The sequence below is a fragment of the Sesamum indicum genome, linkage group LG13 (genome assembly GCF_026168435.1).
Source record: "Sesamum indicum cultivar Baizhima isolate 11 linkage group LG13, ASM2616843v1, whole genome shotgun sequence".
NCBI lineage: Eukaryota > Viridiplantae > Streptophyta > Magnoliopsida > Lamiales > Pedaliaceae > Sesamum > Sesamum indicum.
Window position 1 is genome coordinate 4,715,931 of NC_142669.1, and position 11,627 is coordinate 4,727,557.

General features: G+C 34.0%; 1 protein-coding gene across 1 annotated transcript; it reads right to left on the minus strand.

The window, feature by feature from the left end:
• Window positions 1–8,885: 8,885 nt before the first annotated feature.
• On the minus strand, window positions 8,886–9,428 carry LOC105179290 (uncharacterized). The gene has a single exon (XM_011102901.1). The coding sequence runs from the start codon at window positions 9,426–9,428 to the stop codon at window positions 8,886–8,888; it is 543 nt and encodes a 180-aa protein (XP_011101203.1).
• Between the last annotated feature and the right edge of the window lie 2,199 nt (window positions 9,429–11,627).

Sequence of the window (11,627 nt, forward strand, 5' to 3'; positions counted from 1 at the left end):
GAGAAAAAGGTGAGCTTGTCTTGCATGGTAATCCGCATCTAGGTCTAGATGGTGTAACTGTGACGTACATGCTCATTCGCGTCTAACCCCGGAGGGAGGAAACTGAAAAAGTAGTGAGCATGATGTGCATGCTCTCCCGTGTTTAGGTTTGTAGGGAGGAAGGTTGAGAAAGAAGTCAGTTCAACTTGCATGCTCATCCATGTCTAGGTTCGGAGGGAGGAAAGTACGAGAGGTTTCATATTTCTCTAAATTTGAATAACTAATTCAACAGTTAGACATTAACAACCCATTTCTACATGGTTATGCTCATGCTTGGCCTATTCAGCAGTTAGACATTAACAACGCATTTCTACACGGTTATCTTAAGGAAGACATATTCATGTTGCCCCCTAAAGGATATGATGTTTCTCCCAACTTGGTGTGCAAATTACAACAATCTTTATACAGCCTAAAGCAAGCTTCGCGCTAGTGGAATGCAGAGTTCACTTTGAAGCTTGTTGCTTATGGATTCGCTCAATCTGTCCACGATCTCTGCTTATTTGTCAAGCCTTAATGCTCGAGTCTTATGGCTTTACTCGTCTATGTAGACGATTTGTATGCAGAGGTGTGTGTAAGAAGCGAGGATGAGTGTTGAGTAGAGCAAATAAAATCGTTCAACCAAGTAGGACATTGAGAAATTCTCATTACAGGTCCCTTTCTTGATGATATTGATTAGGTTAAGCGGTATCTTCACAAATTGTTCATTATTAAAGACATGGGAGATGCGAGGTACTTTCTTGGACTTGAAATCGCTCGTAGTGCTTCAGGACTTTATGTGGCACAGACGAAATATGCGATGGACATTATCAAGGAAACTGGGTTGGATCAAGCAAAATCTGCGTCTAGTCCATTTCCCTCTGGTTTGAAGTTGGCTGCTAGCTCTGGTCCCATTCTCCCGCGTCCTGATTCTTATCGAAGATTGGTTGGCCGATTACTTTATCTTGGCTTCACGCGACCGGATATTTCCTAATCAGTACAGCAGCTTAGTCACTACCTAAATCAACCTTGTGACTCGCATTGGAAGGCAGCATTGCCATGTGGTTCGTTATCTCAAGGGATCTCCCTCCAAAGGATTGTATTTTCTAACTAGTAATTCCTTGGCTCTTCGTGCATTCTGTGACGCCGATTGGGCGTGTTGCCCGGACTCTAGGCATTCTCTCACAGAATACTGTGTCTACCTTGGTGATGTGTTCGTATCGTGGAAAACCAAGAAGTAGTCACCATTTCTCGTTCCACTGCTGAGTCTGAATATAAGAGTTTGGATTCGACTGTTGGTGAACTTCGTTGGATGCCATACATTCTCTCCGATTTCAGCATTCCTATCTCACTGCCTATTTATTTGTTTTGTGATAATAAGGCCACGTTACATATTCTAGCTAAGCTGGTCTTCCACGAGCGTACGAAGCACCTCGAATTAGACTGTCATCTCGTTCGAAATGCCTTCAAGGATTGTTTTATTTCTCCTTCCTTTGTTCCTGGTTTTATGCAATTGGCTAATGTATTTAGCTCCAAGTTGGGCCTGGTGTCTATCGATCCCCATCCCACTTGTGGGGGGACTGTTGAGTTGATCATCTCCATTTGCAGCAGCAATGTAAGCAGCAACAACAGCTAAACTAACAACAGCAGTAGCTTGAGGAAGTAGACGCAGACATTGGCATTTTGGACACTGGATGAGATATTTTAATTAAATTGCATTTGGGAAACACGTCTTCTTTATTTTGTTTGTTCTATTACTTATGTGGCCTGCCTTGTCATTTATTCGAATTGTCATTGGGCCAGCTCTTTGCCCACATGGTTAGTTTGTTACATTGGCAGTTCGCTTATGTGGACGGAATACATATAAGTCAGGAGAGTCCTCGTTTTTATTGTAAAGCTTAAAGAACAGTAAAATGTCATCACTTTCTTTATCAGGGAGAGGGCCGGCGCAAAAATTCTTAATCATAGTACAAAAATTTAATAAGACCAATGATGTAAAGAAAGGCCTTCAAAGCTCATTTACTGCATACATTTGGAATTATCATGAAGTACATGAGCACGCTCTATTTGTCATCGTTGGGATTGTTACTTGATAACCTCTTTAAATGGCTGACCTACAATCATATAACAATCTGAAATGTTGATACAGTCATATAAGTACCCATGTAAGTAACTCCAAATTGGAAACGGTGTTGATCAAGATCAAAAGCAGAGCCAATCAACAAACCCTAATCACGCCTTCCACATATGTTTCTATCTGCAAGTTTCCTCTTTTGTTTTAATGCTTATATATTTTTAGTGTTACAGACATTTTATATAAATGGGATGATTATACAATCCTTCATTAAAATTTGATGTAATTATACATAAACTGTCTGTAGTTTGAAATATTACATTTAGCAACAATATCTTTTATTTTCATTCAACAATTTAATCCCTCTATTAGTCAAAATTCATAAAATTTTCTTATATATTAGTAAAAGATATTGGAATGGAAAACTATATTTATCCGCGAATGACTTACTACTTATTGTAGGTCAATAAATTTTTTTTGGCAAAACAACCTTTATAAGGGTGAAGATATACCTTCTCACATGCATTAGCGTGCGTGAAGATGTATAAGAGCAGTTTAAATAGAAAAAATTATTTGACCTACAATTCTTCAGTAATAAGCCAATCAAAGGTAAATCTGGATTTTTATTCAATTTTGTTCTGCTAATATTTGCACATTTGATGAATTTTAACTAACGGGAAGAACTATTTGTTAGATGATAATAAAATCAGAAGTACTAGATGTAATTTTCCAAATCACATAAAGTCTACGTATAATTATAACAAACTTAAAGAAAAGGCGGTCCAATTATCCCTAAATAAATACATATTTAATACTATAATGTAAAATATATTAGAATTTCGTTCAATGAATATCTTATTTTTTGAATTCTATTAAATAATCTGATAATTTAACTTATATATTTACTAAAGTTATGATTAATAAATGATTTAGTATTTTTTATGTTGTTCTATACATTGAGATATAATACTACTTGTTGTTCTATTTTATTTTACATAATTAACAAAATAATAATTTAAATTGCTATAGCAGTATCTTAATTATTTCATAATCAGTTTGGTTTTATTTTTAGAAAATTATGTTTTCAATTACATATATATTTATATTATTAAACAATTTTGTTATATAATTAATTCAGAACAAAAAACATTTGTAAGATAATCTTCTTTATAGTAATGAAAAATTCCAAGAAATACTGAATATTTTTTATATGTTTTATACTTTATTAATGAAATTTGTAAATTAGCAAGTTATGTATAAATATTTACATAATTTAATTTGTATCTTTACACATCTTTCCTAACTAAAATAATCTATTTTGTATAATTAGCATAAGTAAGAAGTTTTTAAAATTTAATATTTTGTATTAATCGATTAGTAAAAATATTTAAATATAATATTATTATACATTCAATTTCATATCAATTGCCATTATACTTTCATAATTAATTATTGCCATTATACTTTCATAATTTATTAACTACTTTTGATTAAGAAATGTGTATATATATAAAAGTATTTTTATGAATAAACATAAGGTAAATCTTTCTTTTGTTTGTGTAATATGTTTAATAAATATTCTTAAATACATTAATGTTTTAAAGTTATCTTCCCAATCAAAATTTTAAATTTTCTTAATAAATAACCTTGAGTTCGAACTTAGTTTTTCCTTTTCAAGCTATGTCGAGCCCGAACTTGAGTTTGAATCTTAAAATTTTGTCGAACTCATACCCTTACAATTACCCAAAAGAAAATAGAAAACACGAACCCAACACGACTCGAACTACATTTTCTATTATGATTCTTGTTGCATGTTCAATTTTGTTTCACATATACATATCACGTGTATAAAGATTATGTTATTAACTTTATCTAGGGAAAAGATTTTATACACGTCAAAATATATATGTGAAACTAAATAGAAGATGCAACAGGAGTAGAAAATCCAATGTGAACACAATCAGAAAAAACCGCATAATGAGGTGGCAAAAGTGATAAAAAATATAATTAAGACCATAAGATGTTTACGGTGTAGGACTCCTCTAGGAGTGTCAATGGCCGATTAGGATGATGAGTTTTATTTTGGCGCTTTCCCCATAGCCAAAAATGCTGGAAGCACACTGGTGCAAGAAATTCTCTGGCAATCTCTTCCTGTCAATCATCTTCTATCTTAGTATGGGAAAATAGCATTTTTCTTCCCATAAAATAAAGCCGTCCACTTTTGGTTCCATTGGCTATGGGACTATTACTTTTGGTTACTAAGTTTCAAAACTTAGCACTTTTAGTCTCATGACACATTTTTATTAGATAATTAACGAAAAAAACTACGTGATATTAAGTGAATGGGAACAAATGTGCTGTATTTTTAAGTTAAGACTACAGTGAGAATCATGTATCCAAGGGACCAAAAGTGTAAAGGCCTAACCACCACGTGTTTTTGTTAAAAATATCTAACAGAAAGGTGTAATGAGAACAAAAGTGTTGCTTTTCATACGTTACAGGGACAAAAGTGAGAATTCCATAACCAATGGGACAAAAAGTAGAAAGACCCTAAATTATGATACAAAAAATATTATTTTCCCAACATAGTACAAGTGACATAGTACAACTTTAATTACATTATGGATATTTAAGGAATAGTAGAATGCTAAATAGTTAAAATTACTAACTTACTCGACGAAACAAGTTATTTTCCCGACATAGTACAAGTAACAACAACAACAACTATGTAGAAGAAATATCAATATAATTTACCTTTACAATCATGTACATATTAGCTTCTGCTTTTTTTTCCTTCTTTAGTTCTTTCTCTTTTTGCTCCCTCTTCAACCTCTCCTATAGGAACAAAAAAATTTACAAATCCGAAATATATAGAAAAAGGATAATAGGGTGTTTGGCTAAGCTTATAAGCACATGATCGAAATATTTTATAAGATGTGTTTAGAACCCTATAAGCTCTTGAGAACCATTTAGTAAATTTTGTTTTAGTTTTTTGAAGAGCTCATGAGATCCTAAGTAAGATGTTTTGGATCTTATAAGCTCTTTAAGAAAAGGTTAACTTCACCTATCTTGTTTTCAAAATATCTTATAAGTTCTTCAAATAATGTCCAAAAAACAAAAACACACTCATAATTTTGTTAGTATTTCAGTTTTAACCTTCATCTAATTTACATCCCCCCAAAACAAAATTATCTATTTGTATAATCTTGAATTCTAAGAGTTTGATTATTTTTTTGGTTGTTATTACAATATCATAAGCTTAAGGTGACTTATATTTTACTATTCAAACTACGCCCATTTTACACTTCGGTAGAGAATTTTTTTGTGTCAACTTACCATATCAACTTTGCAAAATTAGTACTTTGCCATATATGATTGTGCTTTTATTCATTTTATGCTGGAAGACCATTGCATATTGTGCATATGTGAAAAATAAGACATGATATTTTTTCAATAAAAACTTGATTGAGAAATAGTTATAAATGACAAAGTGTAAAATTTTGTAACATTAAGATGGTAAGTTGACACAAAAAAAATTTAGATGCCAATGTATAAAAACAGTCATAGTTCGGATGACAAAATATAATTAATCCAAACGCTTACTATATAACACTGTAATGTCATACAACCTCAAGTATCATATTTATCCAAATAATTTAAGAACTTGTTTTCAAAATAAGAATAAATATCTGTGAAATCTTAAAATATCCTATAAGATCTAGAAGCATAATATGTTTCAATTAAACTTAGCCAAACACCCTCTAAGTTTCTTTTGTAAAAGTAAAATTGACTTGAGCTGAGTTTTTATAAAACCTTAAGATGCTGAGAAATATCTCTGTCATCAATGTCGCACAGTATTTTATCCTTGTCACTTTCACGTATGTACACCAGCATATAGGCATTAGACTGCCTCGTAAACTTGAGGGGGGCATTATCTGGATTTGTTGTCATTACATGCTGTCAAGACATAAATGAAAAGGTAAGAAAGTATGAACAAGCTTTAACAAAAGTAGGAAAAATAAAAGGAAAACTTACTTCTTCTTTACCTGCATAAAGCTCGTCTAAAGCCTTTATTATGTCTTCTTTTGTCACTCGTTCATCATCGAATTTATACCTGAAACCATTCAGAATGATCTTCTTTATGTAGTTTGCAACGAGAGATTCCATATTCCTGTGTGGTGGGGATGTGTCTTTAGAGGGCTTCTACGTTGAATTCTCGCATGAACAAATCAACGAAAGAAAGTTCGAAGTAAATCAAGCAAAGGTAATCCTTGATTTACGTTTCTTGCATCTTCTAGTTTTAATTTTACCATAAGCCTTGTTTTAGTTTATTGCTTACTTAATTAACTACATCGAACGCCCAGGAACTCCAATGGTACACCCTTGGAACCATGACTTTATTGAATTTGATTTTTAATTTGTGAATTTTTATTTACCGCTTTCGCTTGTGCATTCTCGGGCCTATCCACTCGAATTTTTGTTGCTTTCAAGTGGTATCATTGCCCGATTCAATGTGAATAAGCATGATAACATGATTTTATTGCTTTTGAAGCATGTTATTCATTTTGCCTATTCTTGTCTAATTATACGAGAAAATTAACTTGTTGTTATAAACTTAGAGATTTTTAAGTTTATTAGCCTATCACACTTAATAGAATATAAAGAAAATAATATATGTATTTCTCCAAAATTACTTTATTATTCTCTCCAAAACTATTTACAAATGAAATACATGGTGGTATTTATAGACCACCAAAAATGTGGTTGCAAAATACACCATAAATCCTTATAATTACAAATCATAATGGGGGATACAAAAGGGTATAACATAATGGGTATTAACAAAGAATATGAAGAGGTGTATGCATTCATATATACATATTATATATAATACTCCCCCTTGAATGCATACCTCTTTATCATATACATCCTGCCTCGTTAAAAACCTTGCCTGGAAAAACCCAATGGGATAAAATCCAAGGCTAAGGAAAAGAGTACAGTTGTATAATCTCCCCCTCAATTGAAGCAGATATCGTTCAGGTGTCGCATGCCAATATTACGTACGAGTTGTTTGAACACCTTTGTTGGTAATGGCTTAGTAAAAAAATCTGCTAGTCTGACTTGATGAAATTTATTGAACTGATCTTTGCCTTCCACTTGAAGCTCGTGAGTGGAGAAAAATTTTGGTAATATGTGCTTGGTTCTGTCGCCTTTAATATAACCATCCTTGATTTGGGCGACGCACGCCGCATTGTCTTCATATATTAATGTGGGACATTTCTCGATTGATTGCAGTCCACATGATTCATGCACATAATGTATTAGTGATCTAAGTCATACACATTCACGCCCAGCCTCGTATAATGCAATTAATTCTGCATGATTTGATGAGGCGGTTACCAAAGTCTGTTTGGTTGAATTCCAGGAAATAGTAGTTCCACCATACATGAATACATATCCAGATTGAGATATAGTTTTATGTGGATCAGATAAATACCCCGCATCTGAATAACCAACTAATTTGGTTGTTTTGGCATCATCATGCCTTTCAAAATATAGTCCCATGTCACTTGTTCCACGTAAATAACGTAGAATTTGTTTAACACCATTCCAGTGTTTCTTTGTTGGTGTTGAACTATATTTTGCTAGTAGATTAACTGAAAATGCTATATCTGATCGGGTTATTATTAACAAGATACATCAATGCACCAATTGCACTGAGATATGGTACTTTTGGACCCAAAATCTCATCGTTATGTACTGGAGGACGGAAAGGATCTTTATTTACATCAAGCGATCGAACTACCATAGGTGTACTCAATGGATGAGCTTTGTCCATATGAAAGCGTTTAAGGACTTTTTTTATATAGTTCGATTGATGAATGAAAATTTCACCCTTAGTATGTTCGAAGTGCAAGCCGACACAATACTTTGTAGTGCCTAAATCTTTCATCTCAAACTCACTTTTTAAGTAATCAGCTGCTTGTCGAATCTCTTCAGGAGATCCAATAATATTCAAATCATCAACATGCACAACTATGATTACGAATACCGACTCTGTCCTCTTTATGAATAAACATGGATTTATTTGATTATGGAAAAATCGTTTCATTATTAAGTACTCACTAAGATGATTATACCACATACGTCCTGATTGTTTAAGTCTGTACAAGGACCTTTTCAATTTGATGGAGTACATACGACAAAACTTTGACTGTAATGCTTCAGGCATTTTTAATCCTTTTGGGATTCTCATATAGATATCTGTATCCAATGACCCATACAGATATGTAGTTACCACATCCATGAGCTGAATTTGCAGCTGTTCAATTACTGATAAACTGATAAAAAATCTAAGTGTGATTGCATCCACTATAGGTGAATATGTTTCAGTATAATCAATTCCGGGCTTTTGAGTAATGCCTTGGGCCAAAAGTCTAGCTTTGTACCTTACAACTTCATTTCGTTCATTTCTCTTGCGTATAAACACCCACTTATAGCCAACAGGTTTGACACCTTTTGGTGTTGGAGTTATAGGTCCAAATACTTCTCGCTTATTTAGCGAGTCTAGCTCATCTTGTATGGCCTTTTTCCAACTTTTCCAATCATTTCGATGTCTACATTCCTCCATAGTTTGAGCATCATTTTCATCTTTATCCATGATTTGGACGGCTACAGAACAGGCAAAAATATAATTCATTTCAATTTCTTTTCGATACCAACCTAAACTGTTATGAGCATAATTAATAGACATCTCGTAACTGTCCTCGAGTTCTTGCTCATTACTTTTAGAGTCTTAAGATAAAACCGCTTTAGGAATTTTATCCTTAGAGGCACTAGTGGTCACATTCATATCGTGATTAACTGAAACGATTTGTTCCTTTCTCTTTCGAGTATTTGCATCTTTAGAGCCAGGTGGTCTACCACGCTTCAGGCGTATTTGTGACTCAGATCCGTTTGATTTATTAAGAATTGCTTCAGGGACATCTAAATGAGCTGGAACATTTTCAGCCGGAATATGTGATTTTCTGACCTTTTTGGTATCTATCAACGCTTCTGGTAGCCTATTTGCAACACTTTGCAAATGTATGATCCGTTGAACTTCAAGTTCACTATCATTTGTCCGTGGATCCATAAAAGATATAGATGTTGCATTCCATGCAATATCTTTCTTTTTAATCTCCTTATCTACTCCCCCTAATGCCGGGGATACTGTCTCATTAAATTGACAATCCAAGTACCTAGCAGTGAATTGATCACCGGTCATTGGTTCAAGGTACTTAATAATTGAGGGAGACTCAAAACCAACATAAATTCCCAGTCTCCATTTTGGCCCCATTTTAGTTCGTTGAGGAGGGGGTATCGGGACATACACCGCACAACCAAACACCTTTAAATGAGATATATTTGGTTCTCTTCCGGAGACCAATTCTAATGGAGAAAATTTATGGTAAGCGGTAGGTATAAGACGAATTAGAGCCGCTGCCTGTAAAATTGCATGCCCCCATGCCGATGAAGGCAATTTTGACCTCATCAATAAAGGTCTAGCTATTAATTATAACCGCTTAATTAACGACTCTGCCAGGCCGTTTTGAATATGTACATGAGCAATTGGATGCTCTACAACTATCCCAATTGATTGACAATAATCATTGAAGGATTTAGAAGTAAATTCTCCCACATTATCTAGCCTTATCCTTTTAATAGGATAATCAGGAAAATGAGCCCTCAATTTAATAATTTGGGCTAACAGTCTTGCAAAAGCAACATTTCGTGTTGAAAACAAGCTTACATATGACCAACGTGTTGATGCGTCAATCAACACCATAAAGTATTTAAATGGCCCACTTGACGATGTTATTGGCCCGTATATGTCTCCTTGAATTCGTTCAAGAAACATAGGAGATTCTACATTCACTTTTGTCATAGATGGCTTTGTAATTAATTTTCCAAGAGAACAAGCAGAACATATAAAATCACTTTTAACAAGGAACTTCAGGTCCTTTAGTGGGTGTCCATGTGAATTTTCAATGATCCTATACATCATTGTTTTACCTGGGTGGCCAAGTCTATCATGCCACAAAGTAAAAATACTTTGATCAACTAACTTCGGGTTAGTGATACTATGTGTTTCAACGGAGCTTATCAATGTGCCATATAAACCAGAAGTATATGTTCTCATTCTTTCTAAACTTGCTTCTGGCCAGTTTTATATGTTTTAAGGTACAGATATTCGATACCATTTTCATTCATGGTTTCAATATGAAAACCATTTTGTCGAATGTCCTTGAAACTCAATAAGTTCCTTTGTGATTTACTAGAATATAAGGCATCATTGATATGTAATCTTGTTCCTTCAAGTAACAAGATTGTAGCTCTTCCGGAGCCTTCAATAAGATTACTAACTCCTGAAATAGTATTCACATATGTTCTTGCCATTAACAAGTTTGAGAAAAATTTCTTGTTTCTCAGAATTGTATGCGTAGTTGCACTATCAACAAGACAATGTTCCTTGTCATTGAGATTTGTAATGGCTTGATCGATTCTATATAAACGAAATACATATATAATAAGTAAAAGAAACACTTCATTCATAAAATATAAAAACATTACTAGATAAAAAGAAATACCCTACAAATGAAAGTAAACATAACTAAATACTGGAAACATACTAATAACATTTGGGATAAATCTAATCAACAAGCATGTCGAAATCCTCAGTAATGTTTCCAAACTGTAAGGGCAACTCTGGGAGATTTTTGTCATCGTTTTCAATAGACTGGAAAAAATCTGATGCATCCATATGGGTATTGTCTGATATTCCAACCTCAATAAGATTAGTCTCAACTTCTTTACCCTTTGCTTTCACAGAAGCCTGGTATAATTTGACTAGATGTTGTGTCGTACGACAGGTACGGGACCAATGTCTAGATATCCCACATCTATGGCAAAGATCTCCATTTGTAGTTTTCTCTTGTTGATTCTTTGCCTTGTTCCCATTGTTCTTCTGAATATTGGGATTAACCCATATATTACCACGACCATTACCGCGACCACAACCACGACTGCGACCGCCATAACCATGACCATAAGAATGGCCTCGCGGTGGGCCATGGTATCGACCATGCCCCTTTCATGAAGAAGTAGCATTTGCTTCAGGCAATGCCATTGAAATTTCAGGAAGTGGTTTGGAACCAGTGGGTCTGGTGTGATGGTTATTCAACAAAAGCTGATTATTTTCTTCTGCAACAAGCAGGCATGAAATCAACTCTGAATAGGTTTTGAACCCACGTTCCCTGTACTGCTGCTGGAGTACAAGGCTGGATGCATGAAAAGTAGAAAATGTTTTTTCCAACATTTGTTCATCCGTTACATCTTCTCCACACAACCTCAATTTTGATACAATTCGAAACATTTCAGAATTATATTCAGCAATTGTTTTGAAATCTTGCAGTCGCAATTGTATCCACTCATATCTTGCACGTGGTAAGATTACAGTCTTTTGATGGTCAAATCGATCCTTTAAACTTTTTCAGAG

Bases quoted from the DNA above. Each gene is read 5' to 3' on its own strand.
- LOC105179290 (XM_011102901.1), bottom strand. From the start codon at position 9,428: ATGGGGCCAAAATGGAGACTGGGAATTTATGTTGGTTTTGAGTCTCCC.